The 26,056-nt window shown below is 40.7% G+C and overlaps 1 protein-coding gene and 1 non-coding gene across 2 annotated transcripts in view; one reads left to right on the top strand and one right to left on the bottom strand.

Annotated features, from left to right (window-relative positions):
- Positions 1–26,056, bottom strand: part of ATF1 (activating transcription factor 1) — a 63,185-nt gene that overhangs the window by 5,649 nt on the left and 31,480 nt on the right. Inside the window, exons 3-6 of the mRNA XM_049783584.1 lie at positions 19,486–19,586; positions 13,394–13,524; positions 5,942–6,112; positions 5,701–5,860 (exon numbers count right to left, since the gene is read on the bottom strand). Coding sequence (XP_049639541.1) covers positions 5,701–5,860; positions 5,942–6,112; positions 13,394–13,524; positions 19,486–19,586 — 563 coding nt within the window. The remainder of the gene's footprint in view (positions 1–5,700; positions 5,861–5,941; positions 6,113–13,393; positions 13,525–19,485; positions 19,587–26,056) is intronic.
- Positions 10,949–11,055, top strand: LOC126023671 (U6 spliceosomal RNA). Its single transcript, XR_007500771.1, has one exon. It is a non-coding gene; the product is annotated as a U6 spliceosomal RNA (small nuclear RNA).

The raw sequence follows: 26,056 nt of genomic DNA, 5'->3' as shown, positions 1-26,056 counted from the left end.
TGAAACTATACATAAAACTTTTTACCTAAAAGTTTAAATACTTTCTATATACTTTCATATTTTAATTAATCTGGGATGATATTTATGTATGTTTGAAGAAAGCCAGTAAAAAATTTCTTTTTTTTGGTTTTTGGGCCACACCTGGTGACGCTCAGGGGTTACTTCTGGCTTTGCACTCAGAAATCGCTCCTGGCAGGCACGGGGGACCATATGGGATGCATCTGTCATGAATCAGCTGTGTGCAAGGCAACTGCCCTACCGTTTTTGCTATCTTTCCGCCCCATTTTTATACAAACAAACATATTCTAGTACCATATATACTGGAGTCCTGCTGTTCCCCAAGTAATCTCAATTATTCCATCAAGGTTTCCTGTGTTCATGGATCAGTTTCTAAGCTCTTAAATATTATTTCATGGGGCCGGGCGGTGGCGCTAAAGGTAAGGTGCCTGCCTTGCCTGTGCTAGCCTTGGACGGACCGCGGTTCGATCCCCCGGTGTCCCATATGGTCCCCAAAGCCAGGAGCAACTTCTGAGCATATAGCCAGGAGTAACCCCTGAGCGTTACCGGGTGTGGCCCAAAAACCAAAAAAAAAAATATTATTTCATTAATTTATTTATCTCAATGATATTTTATCACACTTTCAATAATCACAACTTTAAATAAAATAGTATCTCCTCACCTTATTCTTGTCTGGAATGTTTTGGCTGTTCTTGGCCCTTTACTCTTCTATAAATATTAGAATCAACTTATCAAGTTTGTCAAACAACATGTTTGAGTTTTGTTTGGAACTGCTTTGAATCTATGGATTATGGTAATTGAGAGAAAAATAGACATCTTCATAATAGTGAGTTTCCATTTTTATGGACACAGCAAATTTTTCCATGACTTTACATTTTTAAATATTTTCACAAAATATCCTGGAAATCTTTCATTAGATAATTTTGCTCAAGGGTCTGTTGATAACATAAATATTATCTTTTTTTGTTTGTTTGTTTTTGGGCCACATCGGGTGTTACTCAGGGGTTACTCCTGGCTATGTGCCAGAAATCGCTCCTAACCATATGGGACGCTGGGGATGGAAATCAAGGTCTATCCTGGGTCAGCCACGTGCAAGGCAAACACCCTACCACTGCGCTACCACTCTAAATGTTATCTTTTTAGTAATATTACCAAACTCCATTGCTGTAAAAAAATGCAATTATCTTAAATTTTTGAAAACTGATTTTATATCTAGAAATTTAAAAAAAAAATTTCTTCTAAAAGTTCCTTTTCTTTTTTTTTTTTTGGTGGTTCTTTGGGTCACACTGGCAGCACTCTGGGGTTGGTTACTCCTGGCTCTCCACTCAGAAATTGCTCCTGGCAGGCTCGGGGGACCATATGGGATGCCGGGATTCAAACCACCATCCTTCTGCATGCAAGGCAAATGCCCTACCTCCATGCTATCTCTCCGGCCCAAGTTCCCTTTTTCTTTTCTTTTCTTTTCTTTTCTTTTCTTTTCTTTTCTTTTCTTTTCTTTTCTTTTCTTTTCTTTTTTGGTTTTTGGGCCACACCCAGCAGTGCTCAGGGGTTACTCCTGGCTGTCTGCTCAGAAATAGCTCCTGGCAGGCACGGGGGACCATATGGGACACCGGGATTCGAACCAACCACCTTTGGCCCTGGATTGGCTGCTTGCAAGGCAAATGCCACTGTGCTATCTCTCCGGGCCAAGTTCCCTTTTTCTTTGGGTTTTTGGGTCACACCCAGCAGCACTCAGGGGCCACTCCTGGCTCCATGCTCAGAAATCGCCACTGGCGATTCGAATCATCGGCGCCCCAAGTTCCTTTTTTTTTAATGAAAGGAAAATTTTAAGTTTTACCTCTTTCGTTTAAAACCTTATCATTTCTCCCATGACCCAATCCCTGCATTTTCTTGTTTTACTAATTGTCAAGGGTTTCCAGTACAACATTAAACAAACTGATTCCTTTTCTAAATTTCAAATAGCATGGAGTTAATTCTACTGGATATTCTAAGCAAAGATATTTTTGCTAATAATTCGTTTTATTTTGTTGCCAATGTTTTATTTCCTCCTCCCAATTTTTTTTTTTTTTTTTGGTTTTTGGGCCACACCCGTTTGACGCTCAGGGGTTACTCCTGGCTATGTGCTCAGAAATCGCCCCTGGCTTGGGGGGACCATATGGGACGCCGGGGGATCGAACCACGGTCCTTCCTTGGCTAGCGCTTGCCTTACCTCCAGCGCCACCTACCCGGCCCCCCCTCCTCCCAATTTTATCATTCTCTAGATTTGTCTTTTTTTGTGTGTGTGGTTTTTGGGTCACACCCAATGATGCTCATGGGTTACCCCTGGTTATGTGCTCAGAAATCGTTCCTGGCTTGGGGGACCATATGGGATGCAGAGGGATCCAGGGATTAAACCGTAGACCATCCTAGGTCAGCCATGTGCAAGGCAAATGCTCTACCGCTGCCACACAGCTCCAGCCCCTAGACTTGTCTTTCGTGATTTTCAGTAATATCCTATTTTACTTTAAACATGGAAGACATACTTCATTCATTCTTTTCTATCAGAGAACTGAAACCTTCATAGAATTCTTTCTAGTAAACAAAAAAACAAAACAAAACAAAACAAAACTTTTCTGCAGATTCTTGCTCCCCAGTGGCAGTGTAGTATAATCTAAGACTCTATATTCTGAAATCAGTATAACCTTAACCTTAAATATATTTTATTCCAGGAGATCAGGGAAATAGTAAAGCGTGTAAGGTGCTTGCACACAGGTGACCAAGGTTCAATCCAGTTCCCCATCCCTATCCCCAGCACTGCCAAGAATGATTTCTGAATGCAGAGTCAGGAATTATCTGAGTTTCACTGGGTGTGGGCCTCCCTCTTTCTCCCTGGGCCAAAAAAAAAAGTGTCCATTTTATGTATCTATAGACCTTAGCTTACTCAGTGCAAAAACCTAAATATTAACATCTAATTATATGAAAAATTCACAAAAGTTTGGTGTCATGAAGTCCTAATTTCCTTGGATATTCTGTGATTTCTCAACTTGTATGAGAATGTATTAAAGTCTGTGCTGAGGTAGTTTACTTGCAAAAACTATGAACTCAAATCAACTAAAAATCACAACGAATGAGGGGAGTTGTAGGGACACTCCCAACAGTGCTCACTCGAAGCTACTTCTGGTGCTTAGGGGACTATATGTGGTATTTGAACAAAATTTATGGCCACATGCAAAGCAAGTACCTTAGTCTCTGCACTATTTCTCTGGCCACTAAAATGATAATTCTTTCCTATTTTGGTTTTGGTTTTCTGGTTTGGGGCCACACCATGCAGAGCTCAGGGTTACTCCTAGCTTCGCACTCAGGACTCACTCCTAATGGGCTTGCAAGACCATATGGGATACCAAGAAACTGAACCAGGGCAAAGCAAGAACCCAATACATGTACTATCTCTCCAGCCCTTAAAATAACAGTTCTTGATATAGTCCTTGGTTATAAGGTTGTTCATAATACAGGGTTTTTTTCCACAGATAAAGTTGTTCATGATTGAACATACAATGTACAATAATATTTAATTTACCAGTGTGTATTTTCCCCAATGACCCTTTTATCCATCCACTTTCACCAAAGAATAGTTTTTATATTTCATCAAGTTTATAAAAATTATGTAGCTGATGGGGCCAGGGAGGGAGGGCATTTGCCTTGCATGCAGGTCAGTGGTTCAAATCCCGGCACCCCATATGTCCCCCAAGCCTGGCAGGAGCGATTTCTGAGTAGTGCCAGGAGTAACCCCTGAGCGATGCTGGGTGTGACCCAAAAACCAAAAACAAACAAATTATATAACTTAGGTCATATTGATGGACAAAATTCTTGTTCTAGTAATTTTCAATAAGTCTTAGGTTATCTAAGTACACAACTCTATCAGCAAAGAAATATATTTTTCTACTATTTATATAACATTATGTTCTTATCTGGCTTTATTTCTTAAAACCTCCATAGAAACAACAAACATACCAACATACCTTTTTTTTTTTTTTTTTACTACCAAGTTCATTTACAACAATGCTTCTTAGTTTTTGTATAGAAACATTTTATCTTGAAATAATTAAATGTAATCATCTGGTCCTTCTAGAGAAAATTTGTACTAATTTCAGAAAATCATCTTTATTATCGAAAATTACTTACCACAAGTAATAAAAAATATAATCATACTGTTAATTTTTGTGTTTTTGTTTTGTGTCGGCACAACTGGTGATGATATTAGGGGGACTCTATGTGTTGCCAAGGATGAAACCAGTTTCAACCACTTACAAGGCAAGCACCTTACTGTATTATCTCTCTGGCCCTATATTTCTTTAAAAAACTGTTGTACTATGGAGGTTTTCTTATTTTGTTGTTCCTAATAAATTATTTTTTCTTTTTCCTTGAATCCAATAAAGGTTAAAAAGCTATCTATATATTCTTCATTTTAAAAAATAAACAGGAGGGCCCGGAGAGATAGAACAGCGGCGTTTGCCTTGCAAGCAGCTGATCCAAGACCAATGGTGGTTGGTTCGAATCCGGTGTCCCATATGGTCCCTCGTGCCTGCCAGGAGCTATTTCTGAGCAGACAGCCAGGAGTAACCCCTGAGCACCACCGGGTGTGGCCCAAAAACCAAAAAAAAAAAAAAAAAAAAAAAAAACAGGGGCCGGAGAGATAGCATGGAGGTAAAGCATTTGTCTTGCATGCAGAAGGTTGGTGGTTCGAATCCCGGCATCCCATGATTCCCCTGTGCCTGCCAGGAGCGATTTCTGAGCATAGAGCCAGGAGTAACTCCTGAGCACTGCTGGGTGTGACCCAAAAAATAAACTATAGGGGCCAGTAAGGTCTTTTGCCCTGCACACAGCCAACCTAGGACGGACACAGGTTCAATCCCTAGCATACCCTATGACCCCCTGAGCCTGCCTGGAGCGACTTCTGAGCACAGAGCCAGGATTAATCCCTGAGTGCTGCCGGGTGTGGCCCACCCCTCCTCAAAAAAAGAAAAACTGGATTTTCATATTTGCTATGAATGTGGTATACAATAAATCTTAAAATGAAAATAAATATTAGGGAAGAGGGCCAGATCATTGCTGATTTTTCATCATCAGAGGTACATTCTTTTTTTTTTTTTTTTGGTTTTTGGGCCACACCCGGTGGTGCTCAGGGGTTACTCCTGGCTGTCTGCTCAGAAATAGCTCCTGGCAGGCACGGGGGACCATATGAATCACTGGGATTCGAACCAACCACCTTTGGTCCTGGATCAGCTGCTTGCAAGGCAAATGCCGCTATGCTATTTCTCCGGGCCCAGAGGTACATTTTAAAAGCATTTCTATCTCAGTATGTAAGATTATATATTATGCAGAATCTATTAAATCTTTCCTTCTCTTATGACAGTCAATAGCAGCAAATTATTTTATTAATTCTGTCAGTGCAAATAAGAACAAAATATAATCTGAAAAGCACACTTTAACAGGCCTTTCAAAAAATAAAAATAGAAGAATTCTTTTATATTAAATAAGGGGAGTGAATGATAATAAAATGAAAGTAACTAGACACACCTAACATTCAATAAAATAAAGCTGACAAACCTCTTATTTCTAACATATAATGCCAACTGGCACTGACTACATTTTTGAGTTTTTGCAAAGACATTACCATTTTGGCAGTATAGTTAAACCACTTACCTGTTTTTCATCAACCTTATTTCTCTTTTCAATTGAGGGTCATCTGTCTTAGTTGTCTGAGAGGCAAGAGTCACAGGAGATGTCATCACTACAGTCTGTGGCAGTGAAGTACTTGAAGGTGTGGTACGGATCTGATACGTCTGCATATCTCCTGATGCAGCTGTGTGGTCAAAAGAGTATAATCTTAAGACTCTTTCACAGTACTTAGGTGTGCTTTTCATAAACATTTACACATACTTACTCTGTACAACCACCTGGTTGCTGGGCACAAGTATTTGCTGTCCATCAGAGGTCTGTGCATACTGGAGAATTGTTGGACCTTGCTGAGTACTGCTTGAATTTGTCATGGTTAAAGCCATGCCATCTGTGCTTGGACTGGCCAGCTGTAAGGCTCCATTTGGGGCAATGGCAACTTTAATCAAAGAGAGAATATATTATTGTAATTATATAATGCAAAGAATTGAAGAAAAGCAACACCATTAAAACACGTTTTAGACAGTTTTCTTTTCTTTTCTTTTTTATAGCAGAGACTATGCTCAGGGATCTCTTCTTGGGAGAACATATGTGGTGCTGAGGACTGAACCAGAGTCAGCTGCATAAGGCAAGTGTCTAAATTGCTATACTATCTCTCCTGAATGCAGAACTTCTTGCTAACTGTTGACTAGTAGGAGTGTTATTCTCTTTAGTTGATGTAATTCTAACAAAAAATAAAACAACATTTCTTTTAAAAAATTCATGGTTTGGGGCCGGAGAGATAGCACAGCGGTGTTTGCCTTCCAAGCAGCCAACCCAGGACCCAAGGTGGTTGGTTCGAATCCCGGCGTCCCATATGGTCCCCTGTGCCTGCCAGGAGCTATTTCTGAGCAGAGAGCTAGGAGTAACCCCTGAGCACTGCCGGGTGTGGCCAAAAAACAAACAAACAAACAAAAATTCATAGTTTATGGACTGGAGAGATAGCACAATGGTAGGGCGTTTGCCTTGCATGCAGCAGATCCAGGACAGATGGTGGTTTGAATCCCGGCATTCCATATGGTCCCCCATGCCTGCCAGGAGCTATTTCTGAGCGTAAAGCCAGGAGTAATGCCTAAGTGCCGCCGGGTGTGACCCAAAAACAAAAAATGTTGTAGTTTAGTTGCACTTAGCTTCCAACTGTACAATTAAAATAAGAAAAGAAAGTAGCAATGAAGAGATAGTAAGATGCTTGATTTTAACATAGCCATCCCCAATTCAGTTCCCAGCATAGCATATGACTTCTTCCAGGAGTACTGCCAGGTATGACTCACAAACCTAAACTGAACTGCTCTCTCTCTCTCTCTCTCTCCTCTCTCCCTCCTCTCTACTCTCTCTCTCTCTCTCTCTCTCTCTCTCTCTCTCTCTCTCTCTCTCTCTCCCCCTCCCTCCCTCCTCTCTCCCCTTCCCTCCCTCCCTCCCTCCCTCACATACACACCTCTAAAGTTCTATGAAGAATTCCATGCTAAATATTAATGACTTCTAATCAATTCAGGACATTAGAAAAGGACCTAGCAGCTGGCTCATATTGGAAAAGCAGGGCTAGAGAGCTAGTATAGAGGGTAAAGCATTTGCCTAGTGTGTGGCTGCCCTGGATTTTATCCCCAGAATCCATATGGTCCACCAAACCCTGCCAAAATACATTTATAATTTGTAACAAAAATACTTCTGTATAGAGACTATGGAGAAAATTCAAATAGCATTAAACAGTTACATAATTAAAAAGTAGTGCTCTTCAGCGGCGTTTGCCTTGCAAGCAGCCGATCCCAATGGTGGTTGGTTCGAATCCCAGGGTCCCATATGGTACCCCGTGCCTGCCAGGAGCTATTTCTGAGCAGACAGCCAGGAGTAACCCCTGAGCACCGCCGGGTGTGACCAAAAAAAAAAAAAAAAAAGTAGTGCTCTTTATATACAGTTCTATTTTTTTCTTTTTCTCTTTTACAATTCTATTTTTTTTTTTTTTTTTTTTTTTGGTTTTTGGGCCACACCCTGTGACGCTCAGGGGTTACTCCTGGCTATGCGCTCAGAAGTTGCTCCTGGCTTCTTGGGGGACCATATGGGACGCCGGGGGATCGAACCGCGGTCCGTCCTAAGCTAGCGCAGGCAAGGCAGGCACCTTACCTCCAGCGCCACCGCCCGGCCCCATACAGTTCTATTTTTTTTTTTTTTTTGGTTTTTGGGCCACACCCGTTTGACGCTCAGGGGTTACTCCTGGCTATGTGCTCAGAAATCGCCCCTGGCTTGGGGGAACCATATGGGATGCTGGGGGATCGAACAGCTGTCCGTTCCTTGGCTAGCGCTTGTAAGGCAGGCACCTTACCTCCAGCGCCACCGCCCGGCCCCTACAGTTCTATTTTTTAAGAAACTTTTTGAAGGCACACTCAGCCATATTCTAGTGTGTCATGGAGTGTCAGGGATCAAATTTAGGCAGATACATTGTAAATGCTATAATATCTCTCAAGTATAGCAATTACATATAAAATGAAAACGAGGGCCGGAGCTATGGCACAGTGGTAGGGCATTTGCCTTGCACACAGCCAACCCCAGAGGGACCCTGGTTCCTGGTTTGGTTTTCAGCATCCCACATGGTTCCCCAAGCCTGCCAGGGGCGATTTCTGAGCGCAGAAAGGCACATGAAAAAATGCTCATCATCACTTATCATTAGTGAAATCCAAATCAAGACCACAGTGAGACATAATCTAACACCAGTGGGAATATTAAAAATACTGGGAAAAGGGGGCCGTAGCAATTGTGCAGCAGTAGGGCGTTTGTCTTGCAATGCAGCTGATTCAGGATGGACCTGGGTTCGATCCCCAGTGTTCCATATGGTCCGAGCCAGGAGCGATTTCTGAGTGCACCGCCAGAAGTAACCCCTAGCATCACCAGGTGTGGACCCCCCCCCCCCAAATAAAAATACTGGGAAAAGGAGGTCCAGAGAGATAGCACAGCCATAAGATGTTTGCCTTGTATGCGGCCAACATAGGACGGACCCTGGTTTGAATCCTGGCATCCCATATGGTCCCCTGAGCCTTCAGGAGTGACTTCTAAGTACAAAGCCAGGAGTAACTACTGAGCACGCACCAGGTATAAAACAAACAAACAAACAAACAAAAAAACCTGGGAAAATATCAAAATATCAAAAATACTGGTAACAATCTGTATTTTGCAAAAAGGAACTCTAATTCACTAACGGTGGTAATGTTGTCTGGTTCAACCCCTGTGGAAAACAGTATGGAAGTTTCTCAGTAAATTCAAAATCAAGCTGCCACGACCCAGCAATTTCCCTTTGGGGATTCGATCTCCAAAACAGAAAAACATTTATTTGAAAGAACATATGCCACACCACAATAACAGGGTGGTGAATGTAGATAAAATGATATGAACAGTAATACTTCATTAACAACAGTGCAAACCAGTGTCTAAAAGGAAGAGAGGGAGAGAGAGGAAGAGAAAGAGACCGTGAGCGAGAGAGAGAGAAATAAAGAGAGGGAAGTTACATGCCCGAGAAGCAGGCAGGGGAGAAGGAAACTGGGGATACTGGTGGCAGAAAGTATATATTTGTGAAGAGTGGTGCAAATTTTAAGATTAAAATTCAGTCATGAACAACTTTGTAATCATGGTGTTTAAATAAAAGAAAAAAAATATATGGCACACCACTATTCATCCCAGCACAGAGTACAATAGCTAAGATTTGGAATCAACCTAGATATCCAACGGATGAGTGAATCATGAAGATGTATAATGAAATATTACATAGCTATAAAGAATGGTGCAATTATACAATTTGCTATAACATGGTTGGAACTGGAAAATATCATGTTAAATAAAGTAAGCCAGAAGAAGCATAAATATAGGATGATACCACTTATATGTGAAGGATATCATGAAAAAATGCAATTGTTTAAATCGTTGCTTAGACCACTGTTGGCCCCATGGTATAGTGAGAAGAAGAAAAAAATTAGAGTGTGAAAAAGAACAAAAAAAAAAAGTGTGAAATAACAGGGGATAGGGGTCAAGGGGATTCAGGTACATTGGTGATGTTAAGGAAGAATAGAACTAAATAGCCAAACCATGAAGTCAACAACACTGATATCAAGAGACCCAAACTTTAACAACCAAACTAAAAAGGGCCTATTATGATTGCAGTGGGGGTAGGTGTGGGTGGAAGGGTGGAAGGGAACACTGAGGAAGAAAGATTGACACTAGTGGTAGGATTAATGCTGACATTCTTATGCCTAAAAGTCAACTTTGAATAACTTTGTAAATCACAATGTAGGGAGGGAGAGGGAAATATTTTTCCAATGGGAAAAACCTTAAAGATGGAAAAGCCATTAAAAGCATCAACTTATTAGATAAAAGTCATTCAAGAAAGTAAATTTGATTACATTTAAGTATGTGTGTGTTATTTTTAAATTTTATCCTATGTATGTCAGAAGCAAAACTAAAAATTAAACCTGAAAACATAAAAAATACCGTATTTGCCGGCATATAAGATGACTGGGCGTATAAGACTACCCCCTGATTTTGCAGTTAAAACATAAGTTTAGGCCTATATTCGCTGTATCAGACAGAATGTTCCTGTGCTGCAACTGTATGTACCACAGTGAGCCAATCACAACAAGCAAAGGTTCAAAGGTTATACTGTCATAGACGTTCTCTCTGACTCTGGCCAATCTGAGCAGGCTTTTTACAGTATAGATTCGGTCCAGACATTGTCTAATTTGCATGCATAAAAAGCCTGCTTAGATTGGACGAGTTAAAGAGGCGGTCCGAGCAGCCTTGCAGTGATTGGTGCAGGATCGAGTTGGAAAATTCATTTTGTGGCAATATTCAGACAATTTTCGTTTAGCGGCATATTGAAACATTTTTCGGGATATACTCGGTGTATAAGACGACCCCCGATTTTCGGTTGACTTTTTTTTTGTTTCAAAAGTCATCTTATACGCCGGAAAATACGGTAAAGTCAATTTCCATTTAAAAAATATTTCTATATCTTACATATTTAGAGAAAAACTGGTGTCCGTGTTTTTGTTGGTAGCTTACTATCCTTTAGAACTTCTGATATTCACCAAATAAAATTATATATATATATTCAATTGTAAAGACAAATAAACTTGAAAATATAGAAAAGGCTAACAAGTATCTTCAGTTTCCCCAAATATCATTTTAATAAATCAACAGGTCTCAAAAAATTGTAAGTGCCAGGGGTCATGGAGATAGTTCAAAAGGCCTGCATCCAGTACTTGCTTAGACAGCACATATACTAAAACTGGAACGATACAGAGAAGATTAACAGGACCCCTGCGCAAGGGTGACACACAAATTCATGAAGCATTTCAAAAAAAAAAAAAAAAAAAAAAAGGCCTGCATGCAGAGGTCCCAGTTCTGTCCCTAGCACCATGTGGTTTCTTCAAGCACCTTAGTGTACACCGTGATGCTTCCATAATTTCTGGGGAAACCCCTTTATACCTGCAAATGTTGTTATATTAAAAGAAGATGCTTGAAGAATGTTAAATATAGATATCTAGATTTCTATATGTGTCAAGTATTTGTCTATCAGTCTGTTTCCTCTAACAGAAAGCTTTCCTCAAAAGACAAGATTCACATTTGCTTTTCTTGTAAACTTACCTAGTCTCCAGATACTCTTAAACTAGTAAATACTTACTTAATTTTTATAACTATATTTTAAGATAGAGCTATTTACTTAAGTTGATTAGTTTGGTTATTTTGACTAACACACTGTAAATTAACTACAATCAATTAAAAATCATAATACAATCTTCTTTAAAGTGTGATAATTTTTTAATTATGTAACTAATCCAAATAATTTCTATTGCCATTAAGACTTTACTTTTGGGGGCCAGAGAGAGTGCACAGCAGTAGGGCATTTGCGTTGCACACAACCAATTTAGGACTGAGGGTGTTTTGAATCCTGGCATCCCATATGGTCCCCCATGCCTGCCAGAAGCGATTTCTGAGCACAGAGCCAGGAGTAACCCCTGAGCATCACTGGGTATGGCCCCCCCAAAAAACAACAACAAAAAAAAGACTTTACTTTTTAAAATAATCACCTCGGGGCCAGATCAGTAGCACAGTGGTAAGGCACTTGCCTTGCATGCGGCTGATCCAGAACGGCCCTCGGTTCGATCCCAGCATCCCATATGGTTCACCAAGCCAGGAGCAATTTCTGAACGCATAGCCAGGAATAACCCCTGAACATCACCGGGTGTGGCCCAGAAACCAAAAATAAAATAAATAAAATAAAATAAAATAAAATAGTCTCCTATAAGAGGTGATATTATTGGGGGTAAAACTAAGACACATATAAACCTAAAATAGAATTTTGGTTCCATCATTTTAAAACACACTGATTTTCCTTAAAATTATTCTGATTCTTTAAGCCTTAGTTCTGACATAAATTAAGTTTCCACTTCTCAAAATTGTTTTAAGGAATAAATAAGATAAGAGGAAAGTATTTGCACTATTCAGACTAAAAATGTTACTTTAATCTCTCAAATTATAATAATATTGGTTAAAGTTAATTCAAGGATTACCTATATACTCGAATATAAACCAAGAATTTCTAGCACAAAATTTGTGCTAAAAACCCAAACTTGGCTTATACTTGGGTCATATAGGTTAATTGAATCAGTGCACCGAATCAAATGCATGTAGTGAGTGTCCAGTTGTCTTCTGCCCTCGCTGGAGGGGGCGGTGCCTCAGCTTAGTCCACAAACCCAGGCTGAACTGAAGGTAGGTGGCTCAACTAAACTGTATGCCACTGAACTATTTAACCCACAATATTCTGTGCTTTGTATGAGACCAACAGCCGTGATGATGATATCTGCGAACTCAGTGATGATGACAATGTCTATGCCGATACCCTCACATCATATACAGCTGAAGCTCTGGACATATAGATGAGGAGGAGAGGAATTCAGTTTTGAAGGATTTTGACCTTCGTGATTTAGCTTGATTACCTGGTAAGCAACAGTTTTCTGCACTTTATTTAAAGTTTTAAAGTTATTGTTGATAGTTTACAGTTTTTCTTTAGCAATAAATATTAAAAAAAATTTAACCTTGGGCCCGGAGAGATAGCACAGCGGCGTTTGCCTTGCAAGCAGCCGATCCAGGACCAAAGGTGGTTGGTTCGAATCCCGGTGTCCCATATGGTCCCCCGTGCCTGCCAGGAGCTATTTCTGAGCAGACAACCAGGAGTAACCCCTGAGCACTGCCGGGTGTGATCCAAAAACTAAAAGAAAAAAAATTTAACCTACTGATTCCTCAATTACTGTAATTGTTTTGGGTATATATTTTTATTTTTGAAATTTAACAGTGGCTGCTGCATTTTCCACCTCAGCATATACTCGAGTCACTAAGTTTTCCCAGTTCTAAGGGTAAAATTAGGAGGGGGGGGCGTTGGCTTATACTCAAGTATATACGGTATATGTCTCTTTCCTTGCATTTGATAACCTGGTAGCACATGGTGATTCCAAGCACCACTAGGAGCAATCCCCAAGCAGAGCCAGCCAATAGCCCCTGAGCACCACTAGGGTGTTGCTCAACTCCCTGGCCAAAAAGAAAACTTGTAATAGCTTTTCTGTACACCATTTCTTTCTGTGGAAAAGTTAGTGTATCATGTAGAAAGTTTGTGTATCATGTAGAAATTGATTCCTATACATACTGTACTGTCCAGTGCTAGTCTGATAGATGGGAGTTGGAACAGACATAGAAGTGAGAGCAGAAACTCCAGGGTTTTCTCCGTCTCCTTTTCTGCCCCGGGTATCTTCAGAAGATAGGTCTTTCAAAATTTTTCTGTGGAAAATGGAACTTAATTAATGTTGGGGAAGAGCATTACATGAAGAGATTGTTAAATCATTTTACAACCAATAATCTTAACTAGACACCAGGCCTTCCTATCCCAGAAATTATCTTTTTATTACATATCTACTCCAGGCTACTTTAGAGTATGACTACTTGAAAAGTGACATTAAACTAATATATAATGTCCTTCAACTTAGGAATCTAAAATGTCCTTTTCCCTATAGGAGAAATTCTGTTGAGATACTTATTTAGTATTATCCATTTTCTAAATAGTGTCAAAATGCTCTTCATTAAAAAAGATCATATTGGGGCTTGTGCAGTGGTGCAAAGCGGTAGGGTGTTTGCCTTGTGCGCGCTGACCTAGGATGGACTGCAGTTTGATTCCCCGGCATCCCATATGGACCTCCAAGCAGGAGCGATTTCTGAGCACATAGCCAGGAGTAACCCCTTAGCGTCAGGGGGTGTGGCCCAAAACCCAAAAACAAAGATCAGGTTTTTTCATTCTTCAATTCTTTTTTTTTTTTTTTTTTTTGGTTTTTGGGCCACACCCTTTTGATGCTCAGGGGTTACTCCTGGCTATGTGCTCAGAAATCGCCCCTGGCTTGGGGGAACCATATGGGACGCCGGGGGATCGAACCGCGGTCCTTCCTTGGCTAGCGCTTGCAAGGCAGACACCTTACCTCCAGCGCCACCTACCCGGCCCTCATTCTTCAATTCTAAAGTAAAACATACTTTTCAGAAATAAGACTAGATACTGTAAGATTGAAAAGTACTTTTTCCAGTACTATTAATTAAAAATTCATAGCATCAGTGGTAACAAACTTTTTAACACCGCCCCCCCAAAAAAGAGCCCATAGACCAGAGCAGGGGTGGCAAACAAAGAGCCAAAATTTTAAACTATGAGAGTCAGAGAGCCACACCATGCAGTGACCTACCAAAACAGACAAACACTCACACAAAAGCATATACTTTTAACAATAACATATTAAACACATATTGCATTTTGCCATTTTGAGTGAGGGTCAAAATCCTGCAGTGATGGTGAGGGTGTGCTGCGTCCTCCACACTAAGAACTAATGGCAAGATGTGACACAACATGTGACACACGGGTCACCCGCCCCCCCCGAGCCCCTCCCCCCCAGCTTGCTGGCCCATGCAGATTCACTTTCAAGTGTGAAGAAAGTATACATAGCTTTACGGATAAACAACAGCTAAGAAACAATGCAGACTCAAAACCAGCCTTAAAAGAAAAACTGAAAGGTCTACTTTAAGACAAGACCGACCAACAAACACACCAGACTTCTACACAAAGATGGCACTAAATCCCATGACAATTCTCTCTCTCAAGGTCACTGGACTAAATGCACCAGTTAAGAGACACAGAGTGGCTAAATGGATCAAAAAACTCAATCCAATCTTCTGCTGCCTATGAGAAACACACCTGAATAGTCAGGACAAACACAGACTCAAAATTAAAGACTGGAGGAAAATCATCCAAGCAAACAACACCTTTAAAACAATTGGAGTGGCCATATTAATATCAGATAACACAAACTTTAGACTCAAAAAAGTTGTAAGGGACAAAGATGGACATTTCATACTAATCAAAGGATATGTACAAGAAAGAAATCACACTCCTAAACATATACACAGCCAATGAGGGACCGGCAAAATATTTAATACAATTGTTGACAAATCTGAAAGAATATATCAATAGCAACATAGTAATTATGGGAGATCTCAACACTACGCTGTCACCCCCTTGATAGGGTGAAACCCTATCAAAAATATACTAGCTCTGGAAAGAGAAATGGAAGAAATGGACTTGTTTATATATATAAGGCATTCCATCCTCAGCCTGGATAAATATTCTATTCCAATGCACCTGGGTCCAGGATAGACCACATGCTGGGTCATAAAACATACCTCCACAAAATCAAGAGGATAGAAGTCATGCTAGGGCCGGAGTGGTGGCACAAGCGGTAAGGCATCTGCCTTGTGTGCACTAGCCTAGGAAGAACCGCGATTTGATCCCCCAGCGCCCCATATGGTCCCCCAAGCAGTCACAATTTCTGAGCGCATAGCCAGGAGTAATCCCTGAGTGTCACTGGGTATAGACCAAAACCCAAAAATAAATAAATAAATAAATAAATAAATAAATCCTGCAGACTACCTTCACTGATCAGAAGGCACTAAAATTAGACATGAACTATAAGGGACACAGAGAAAAACTTTGACACCTAGAAATTAAATAGCTTACTACTAAACAACCTGTGGGTAAGAGAAAATCAAAAACATTCCTGGAAACAAACGACAATGAAGACACAAATTATCAGAATTTATGGGACACAGCAAAAGTAGTACTGAGAGGAAAATTTAGAGCATTGCAAGCACACATCAGGAAGGAAGAAGGGGCCTACCTATATAAATAGCTTCATGACACAGCTTATAAAATTAGAAAATGATCAACAATGGAGCCGGCAAGGTCTGCCTTGCAAGTGCTAGCCAAGGAAGGATGGCAATTGGATTCCCGCCCCCATATGGTCCCCACAAGCCAGGGGCAATTTCTGAGCATTTAGCCAGGAATAACCCCTGAGCATCAAATGAGTGTGGCCCGAAAAAGCAAAAAAAAAAAAAAAAAAAAAAAAAAGAACAAAGCTTAGAGCAGAAATCAATGAAGTGGAAATCCAAAAAACAATCTGAAAGATCAACAAAAGCGCAAGTTGGTTCTTTGAAAAAATAAACAAGATTGATAAACCACTGGCAACTCACAAAGAAAGGGAGAGAGAAAAACTTGATCAACCGGATTAGAAATGAAAAGGTGGGGGGGGGGGCGGTGAGGTGGCGCTAGAGGTAAGGTGTCTGCCTTGCAAGCGCTCAAGGGCTGAATAAGAATGAGGTAGCATATCTAAACATCCCCATCACTATAAAGGAAATTAAAATGGTTATCAAAAGCCTTCCCAAAAACAAAAGCCCAGGCCCAGATGGATTCACTAATGAATTCTTTCAAACCTTTCAAGAGGAACTACTACTACCAATCCTTTTTTTAGGCTCTTTCATAAAACTGAAAAAACAGGAACACTTCCAAATAGTTTTTATGAAGCTAATATCATCTTGATACCAAAACCAGACAGAGATGCTACTAAAAAGAAAATTATAGACCAACAACGTAACATGTGGCTTCGACTCACAAATAGCCAATCATTAGATTATTTCATAATAAATAATTATAATAAATAATTTAGTTGTGTTTGATTCTTATTCAAGAGAATTGCTTTATATATAGTCAATATAGGCACAGAGTTAAACTCTTTTTTAACATTTTTTTTTTTTTTGGTTTTTGGGCCACACCCATTTGACACTCAGAAATCGCAGCTTGGGGGGACCATATGGGACGCTGGGGGATCGAACAGCAGTCCATCCTATGCTAGTACTTGCAAGGCAAGACACCTTACCTCTAGAGCCACCTTCCCAGCCCCTTTTTTAACATTTTCTAATGGTGGTGTACCTTGTGACTTTTTTCATGGAAACAGTGTGCCTTTAAAAAAATAGTGTGCCTTTGCACAAAAAGGTTGAAAAACACTGCCCTAGAAACACAAAATACAATTCAAAAATGCCTTACTCACACCTTATTAATTGCAAAGCTATTTACAATAGACAGACTCTGGAAACAACTAAGATGCCCTTCAACAAATCAATGGCTAAAGAAACTGTGGTACATATACACAATGGAATATTATGCAGCCATCAGGAGAGATGAAGTCATGAAATTCTCCTATACATAGATGTACATGGAATCTATTATGCTGAGTGAAATAAGTCAGAGGGAGAAAGATAGACACAGAATACACTCACTGCTCTATGGGTTTTAAGAAAAATTAAGGACATTATTGTAATAATCCCCAGAGACAATAGAGATGAGGGCCAGAAGGACCAGCTCACAATATGAAGCTTACCACAAAGAGTAGTGGTGCTGTTAAGAAATACACTATCGGGCCTGGAGAGATAGCACAGCAGTGTTTGCCTTGCAAGCAGCCGATCCAGGACCAAAGGTGTTGGTTCGAATCCCGGTGTCCCATATGGTCCCCCGTGCCTGCCAGGAGCTATTTCTGAGCAGACAGCCAGGAGTAACCCCTGAGCACCACCGGGTGTGACCCAAAAACCAAAAAAAAAAAAAAAAAAAAAAAGAAATACACTATCAGGCCCAGAGATATAGCACAGCGGTGTTTGCCTTGCAAGCAGCCGATCCAGGACCAAAGGTGGTTGGTTCGAATCCTGGTGTCCCATATGGTCCCCCGTGCCTGCCAGGAGCTATTTCTGAGCAGACAGCCAGGAGTAACCCCTGAGCACCACCGGGTGTGGCCCAAAAACCAAAAAAAAAAAAAAAAAAAAAAAAAAAGACATACACTATCATGACAATTGTAATGAGTGAGAGAAGTAGAATGCCTGTCTCAAATAAAGGCAGGGGTTGGCAAGGAGGGAGGTGGGATATTGGTGGTGGGAATGTTGCACTGGTGAAGAGTGTGTTGTGTTTATGACTGAAACCCAATTACAATAATGCTTGTAATCATGGTACTTAAATAAAGATTTTATATATTAAAAAAATAAATGGGGCCGGAGTGGTGGCGCAAGCCATAAGGCGTCTGGTTTTGCTAGTGCTAGTCTAGGACAAACCAGAGTTCGGTCCCCTAGTGTCCCATATGGTTCCTCAAGCCAGGAGCGATTTCTGAGCACATAGCCAGGAGTAACCTCGGAGCATCACTGGGTGTGGCCCCCCCCCAAAAAAACAAAAGAAAAGAATTCCACAGAGGAAGAATGGAAGGGAAACTGGGGACATTCGTGGTGGGAAAGTACACTAGTGAAAGGAAGTTGAACACTGTATGACTGAAACTTAATCATGAACAACTTTGTTACTGTATAGCATGATAATTTATTTAAAAAACTTACTTAAGGGGTCGGAGAGATAGCATGGAGGTAAGGCGTTTGCCTTGCATCCAGAAGGCCAGTGGTTCGAATCCCAGCATCCCATTTGGTCCCCTGAGCCTGCCAGGAGCGATTTCTAAGCATAGAGCCAAGAGTAACCCCTGAGCATTGCCGGGTGTGACCCCCCCAAAAAACAAACAAACAAACAAAAAAACCTTACTTAAAAAAAAGAGGCCAAAGTGGTGGCATAAGCGGTACTTTAAAAATTACACAGCGAGGGGCTGGGCGGTGGCGCTGGAGGTAAGGTGCCTGCCTTGCCTGCGCTAGCCTAGGACGGACCGCGGTTCGATCCCCCAGCGTCCCATATGGTCCCCCAAGAAGCCAGGAGCAACTTCTGAGCGCATAGCCAGGAGTAACCCCTGAGAGTCACAGGGTGTGGCCCAAAAACAAAAAACAAAAACAAAAACAAAAAAAAACAACAAAAAAAATTACACAGCGAAAAAAAATTACACAGAAGGTACTAGAGAGATAGTATGAAGGTAAGGCGTTTGCATGCAGAAGGACGGTGGTTGGAATCCCAGCATTCCATATGGTCCCCTAAGTCTGCCAGGAGCGATTTCTGAGCGTAGAGCCAGGAGTAACCCTGAGCGCTGCTGGGTGTGACCCAAAAACAAAACAAAAAAAAAATTACACAGAAAAAAAATACCGACCCTGGTCTTGGAAATGGGTACACAAAGGTCCAATATGTAAGAATAAAAAAATTATTTTCAAAATTCAAATATGAAAAAATAATAATTCAGTTCATTTCCTAAAACCTACAATCCTTTCATGTTGCCATTAAAGTTAACTATCTAAAAGTAAATATAGCAATCTAAGACACTGCAAGAAAATAGGACTAAATTCCTCAGTACAGAGTTGAATCTCTCCATTAATGATCATTTTCCTGTACACAAAACATGCTTCTTATTTTACAGCACTTGCTTTGCACAGCACTATTCAATTTGGAAGAACAACAACACATATACTCACCTATAAGACGGACGTCGTGCTAGGATCCCGTGGGCTTTCTGTGAAGAGCCTATACTGTCTGACGAGTCCTGAGATTCCTCGCTTTCTGATAAAGATGATGCCTGAAAACCAGAATCGACTTTACTATGATGAACAATGCAAGTGGAAAATGATTAAATGAAGGCTTTGCTTTTTCAAAAAAATGATCCCTTGGGCAGGAGTGGTAGCAAAGTGGTGGGGCATTTGCCTTGCATTTGGCTGACCCAGGATGGATGCCAGTTCAGTCCCCAGAGCCAGGAGTAATTTCTGAGCCAGAGCCAGGATTAACCCATAAGAGCCTCAGAGTGTGGCCAAACAACAACAACAACAAAATGATCCCTTGCTATGTAAATTCACTTGTCATTACATCTACGGTCTACAAGCAAGGCACAAAAGGACTAAAAAAAGAGAGAGAAAGAAATAAGGGGTGGGGCCGGGCGGTGGCGCTGGAGGTAAGGTGCCTGCCTTACCTGCGCTAGCCTAGGAGACGGACCGCGGTTCGATCCCCCGGCGTCCCATATGGTCCCCCAAGCCAGGAGCGACTTCTGAGCGCATAGCCAGGAGTAACCCCTGAGCGTTACCGGGTGTGGCCCAAAAACCAAAAAAAAAAAAAAAAAAAAAAAAAAAAAAAAAAAAGAAATAAGGGGCAGGAGAGATAGCCTGGAGGTAAGGCATCTGCCTTCTAAGTGGAAGGATGGTGGTTCGAATCCCGGCATCCCATAAGGTCCCCTGTGCCTGCCAGGGGCGCAATTTCTGATCCTAGAGTCAGGAGTAACTCCTGAGCACCGCTGGGTGTGGCCCAAAAAACAACAACAAAATAATAATATGATGCAGTTCAGCAGGAGAGCACTTATCTTGCATATGTAAAGCTCTGAGTTCTATCACTGGCAATTTGGAAATTAAAAAAATAAAAGACTCCTTGAAGAGGCCTTTAGTCTCAATGTCAAATGCAAATCAAAACAACAATGAGGTATCATCTCACACCACAGAGATTAACACATATCACAAAGAACAAGAACAATCAATGCTGGAAGGGATGTGGAGAGAAAGGAACTCCATTCACAGTTAGGGGAAATGCCATCTAGTCCAGCCTTTATGGACAACAATATGAAGATTCCTAAAAAAACAAAACAAAAAAAAAAAAAACTAGCAATTTAACTCCCATATGATCCAGCTATACCACTCCTAGGGATATACCCCAGGAACACAAAAATATTATTAAAAAATCCGTTTCTTGCACCAATATTCATTAAAGCGCTATTTACAATAGCCAGACTTTGGAAACAACCAAGATGCCCTTCAATAGATGAATGGCTAAAGAAACTGTGGTATATATACACAATGGAATATTAGGCAGCCATCAGAGAGTTGACATCATGAAATTTTCCTATACATGGATGTACATGGAATCTATTATGCTGAGTGAAATAAATCAGAGGGAGAGAGATAGAAACAGAATAGTGTCACTCATCTATGGATTTTAAGAAAAATAAAAGACATTTTTGTAATAATTCTCAGACAATAGAGATGAGCTGGAAGGTCCAGCTCACGAAAGGAAGGTCACCACAAAGAGTGGTGAGTGCAGTTAGAGAAATAAATACACATACACAACTAACATAACAATGTGAATGAATGAGGGAAGTAGAAAGTTTGCCTCAAATGGGGGGGGTGGTAGGAAGGTGAGAGATTTGGGGCATTGGTGATGTGAATGTCGCACAATCATGTTTGTAATCAAATTGTATAAAGACATTAATTAATTAATTAATTAATTAATAGAAAAAAGAAACCTATCTCCCAAATAACACTTGCCATCTGGGGAATGCTACTTGGGGACACAAACTATTTCATGAGAATATAAAGACTAAACTCTAATTATCCTGTTTCTATATTGATACATATTTCTCATAGCTTTTAAAAATATATTTGTGCTAATTGATTTCAATTCTGAACATGTTAATGTTAAAAACTATTAGATAACTATTACATATGACACTGAAGAGAATGCTAGATTTACATGCCCTCAAGTAAGGAAAGAGATCTGGGATAGACACATAAATCTGGGAATCTAAAGTCCTTTCGGGGATCCATAAAGCACTAAGATTGGTTGGACTCATTAAGGGAAAAAAAAATAGAGAAGTGAACCAAGGATAAAATCCAGGAACATTAACAATAAATAAGAAATGAGAACCAGCCAGGAATCTGAGACCAAGCCATCAGGAGGCAGGAAGCTTACCAAATGAGATATCCATAGAAAACCAATATAGTCAGTAAATTGAGGACAAAAGATTGATAAACTGTGGAGCTGGAGAGATAGCACAGCGGTAAGGCATTTGCGTTGCACAAAGCCAATCCAGGATGGATGGTGGTTCAAATCCCAGCATCCCATATGGTCCCCTGTGCCTGCCAGGAGTGATTTCTGAGCACAGAGCCAGAAGTAACCCCTGAATGCCACTGGGTGTAACCCAAAAACTAAAACAAAACAAAACAAAAAGATTTATAAACTATCAAATATAAAAGGTAAAGTAACCTATATTCATTGCAGCGCTATTTACAATAGCCAGACTCTGGAAACAACCAAGATGCACTTCAACAGATGAGTGGCTAAAGAAACTGTGGTACATATACACAATGGAATACTATGCAGCCGTCAGGAGAGATGAAGTCATGAAATTTTCCTATACACAGATGTACATGGAATCTATTATGCTGAGTGAAGTAAGTCAGAGAGAGAGAGAGAAAGACGCAGAATGGTTTCACTCATCTATGGGCTTTAAGAAAAAATGAAAGACATTTTTAACAGTATCTCAGAGAGATGAGGGCTGGTAGGTGCAGCTTATGACATGAAGCTCTTCACATAGAGTGATGAGTGCAGTTGGAGAGATGACTACACTAAAAACTATCATAACAATGTGAATGAATGAGGGAAGTAGAAAGCCTGTCTCGAGTACAGGTGTGGGGGGTGGGGAGGAGGGAGATCTGGGGAATTGGTGGTGGGAATGTTGCACTGGTGAAGGGGGGTGTTCTTTACATGACTGTAATCATACAACTATAATCATATTTGTAATCACGGTGTTTAAATAAAGATAATTATAAAAAAAGAAAGGTAAAGTAAATCAGACCATTAAAGTCACTGGGAAGGGCAGATATACAATTAAAAGATTTTAGTAGTATTATTTCACTCACAACTTGAGTTAATAAATATATATGTACATGAGGCCAAAGGATAGCACAGCAGTAGGGTGTTTGTCTTTTACGCACAAGACCTGGGATAAACCCGGGTTCAATACCCAGTATCCCACTTGGTCCCCTAAGCCTGCCAGGAACAAGTTCTGAGCGCAGAGCCAGGAGTGACTCCTGAGAGGCACCAGGTGAGGCCCCAAAACCAAAAAAAAAAAAAAGAAAGAAATATATACACCTACATGTATATGGCAAGCACAGTAAATATTAAAACTACTAATAAACTCCTTGTGAACCATGTCAAATCAATAGCCATAAATTTTAACTATAATCTCTTAACAGTTATAACAAGTTATTTTCTATTTTAAAAATGTATACAATTTCCCAGTATTTGTCTGAAGTGATATGACACCTGTTTTTTTGTTTGTTTGTTTGTTTTTGTTTGATTTGCTTTTTGGCCCAAACCCGGTAACACTAAGGGTTACTCCTGGCTATTAAGCTCAGAAATCACTCCTGGCTTTGGGGACCACATGGGATGCCAGGGGATCGAGTCGTGGTCCATCCTAGAATAGTGCGTGCAAGGCAAATGCCCTACTACTTGTGCCACCGCTCCAGCCAACACCTGTTGGGTTTTTTTGATTTTGGTTCTTTGGGTGCTGGTGCTCAGGGATTACTCCTGGCTCTGAGCTCAGAAATCGCTACTGGCAGGCTCGGGGGGCCATATGGGATACCAGGATGGAACCGCCTCTGTCCTGGGTCAGCCTTCTGCAAGGTGCTGTCAACCTGGGACAGATCTGGGTTTGATCCCCAGCAACCCTTATGGTCTCCCAAGTCTACCAGGAGAGATTTCTGAGCAGAGAGCTGGGAATAACCCCTGAGCACTGCCAGGTGTGCCACCCCCCCACAAAAAAAAAAAGAGTAGTCAGAGAGAGAGCACAGCAGTAGGGCATTTGCCTTGTACATGGTCAATCTGGGATGGACCGGATTTGATTCCCAGCATTCCTAAATAGTCCTCTGAGCCTGGCAGGACAGATTTCTGAGCACAGAGCCAGGAGCAACCTCTGTGTGGTGCCAGGTATGGTCCCAAAACAAAACAAAAAAGGCTTTTTTTCTTCCTAATTCATTTCAAGACACATTCCTTGAGTTTTGCCCATCATGGAGTACAACAGACCTTTCTTATACTGATTCACACTACAAGGCCTCCACATAAAGTATTCCTCCATACCCTCAGGAATAACTTCTTTTCCAAGGAAGTTAACATCTACTCATTTCTCAGATTCCTCTCAAAGTTCATTTCCTTCAGGTAATCTGTCCTACTTGGGAAAAGGTCAAGCCTTGATTGCAGACTCTTACTATGCAGTAACCTACTACATTTGGCAACACTGAAGAGGGTCACAATTTCACATGTGGAAGAACAATGAATCCAAGTCTTACCTTCTCTACTAGAGTAAACACCATAAAAAAAGTGATTTACTGCTTCTTATTGTTCAGCATTTTTAGCTATGTCTTAACCCAACTGCCACACCAATTAATAAAACATTGCTTAATGAATTATGAAATAATTCCTGATTTTGAAAATTAAACTTAAGGCCCGGAGAGATAGCACAGCAGCGTTTGCCTTGCAAGCAGCCGATCCAGGACCAAAGGTAGTTGGTTCGAATCCCGGTGTCCCATATGGTCCCCCGTGCCTGCCAGGAGCTATCTCTGAGCAGACAGCCAGGAGTAACCCCTGAGCATCGCCGGGTGAGGCCCCAAAACCAAAAAAAAAGGAAAAAAAAAAAAGGAAATTAAACTTAGTAGGGCCAGAGCGAGGTAGGGTGTTTGCCTTGCAAACGGCTGACCCAGATTTGATCTCCGGCATCCCATATGGTTCCTCGAGTACTGCCAGGATGATTCCTGAGTGAAGAGCTAAAAGTGACCTATAAGCATTGCCAAGTATAGCCCCTCAAAAAAACAAACACACAAACAAAAAGAAAATTAAACCTTGTGAATTCCTACCATTTCCCCTGGGTATTTCCCTGATATTTCTAACATAAAAATCCCCATTTCTTTATATCAGGGCATTTGACCACTTTTTTCCTTAGCCAAGCAAAAATGAGGGATGGGGCATACCAGGCTTCTAATATCATTTTCTCAGGCCAGCATGTTTTCTGCTGAAAGTAACACATGTTTTCTGCCACCAGTTTTAGTAGGGCTATTCTCATTGCTGACAAACAACTTTCTTTTAGCCTATGCCTTAATTTTTAAATAAAAGAACTAGAATTAGGGAGGTAGTTCAAAGACCTGAGTACATGCAAGAGATTCAATTCCTATCACCCAAGGAAATCTAGTATGGCCCCCAAGTACTGTGCCAGGAGTACCTGAGCACCAGGTATGGATCCAAAACTAAACAAAAAGTCAAGAGATGGAGAGATAACACAGAGATAGTACCAGTTCAATCCCTGGTACCCAATGCTAGGAATAATCCCTAACACAGAATCAGGAGCATGCCCTGAGCATTGCCAAATGTGACCCAAAAAACAAGAACAAAAACCAAGAGAACTAATGAGATAGATGGAGGATGTAGTATTGGAACACTCTGCATAAAAATTTATCACTAACAATACTGAAAATCAGAGCACCTAACATTTTTAAATAAATTTGAACTAGAGAGTCAGTATAGTAGCTAAGACACTTATCTTGCACATAACCAACCCGGGTTCCATTCACAGCACCACATATGATTATACAAACCCCACCAAGGAGTGATCACTGTAAAGAGAGCCAGGAATAAGTGCTGAGCAGAGTCAAGTATGGTCCAAAAACTAAAAAAATACATGAAATAAGTAAATGTAAAAAAGTTCAACAAACCAAAGAAAGAATATTCATTTACATATTACCTAGAGAGATTTAAGAGTATCACCAGTGGTGTTCCACACACACACGAATATGTACTATATATTTTTTTGTTTGGGGGCCACACCCAGCAGTGCTCAGGGCTCCTGCCAGTACTCAGGTACTCAGGAATCACTCCTGGCTGGCTCGGGGGACCATATGAGATGCCAGAGATCAAACCCAAGTCAGCCACGTGCGAGGCAAACGCCCTACCCGTTATGGTATCACTCTGGCCCACAATGCTTCATATTTTGAAAAAAAAAATACACGTGTGTGTATGTGTGTGTGTATCTGCACATGTACAAATCTAGGCAATATCACCCTTTGAGATACAGTACTAAGAGTCTGGAAAGAAGAAACATTAAGATACAAAGTGCTATATATATGTTAAAACAGAACAATAGATATGTTATGTTAAAATAGAACAAAATGTTAAAATAGAACAAAAGATAACAGGGCAAATAAATGGTTCAAAGGACTGCATCGTATGTGTGAAGGCCTA

This window comes from Suncus etruscus, chromosome 11 (genome assembly GCF_024139225.1).
Source record: "Suncus etruscus isolate mSunEtr1 chromosome 11, mSunEtr1.pri.cur, whole genome shotgun sequence".
In the NCBI taxonomy this organism is placed as follows: Eukaryota; Metazoa; Chordata; class Mammalia; order Eulipotyphla; family Soricidae; genus Suncus; species Suncus etruscus.
The sequence above is the reverse complement of the archived record's forward strand: the minus strand, read 5'-3'. Positions and strand labels throughout refer to the sequence as shown.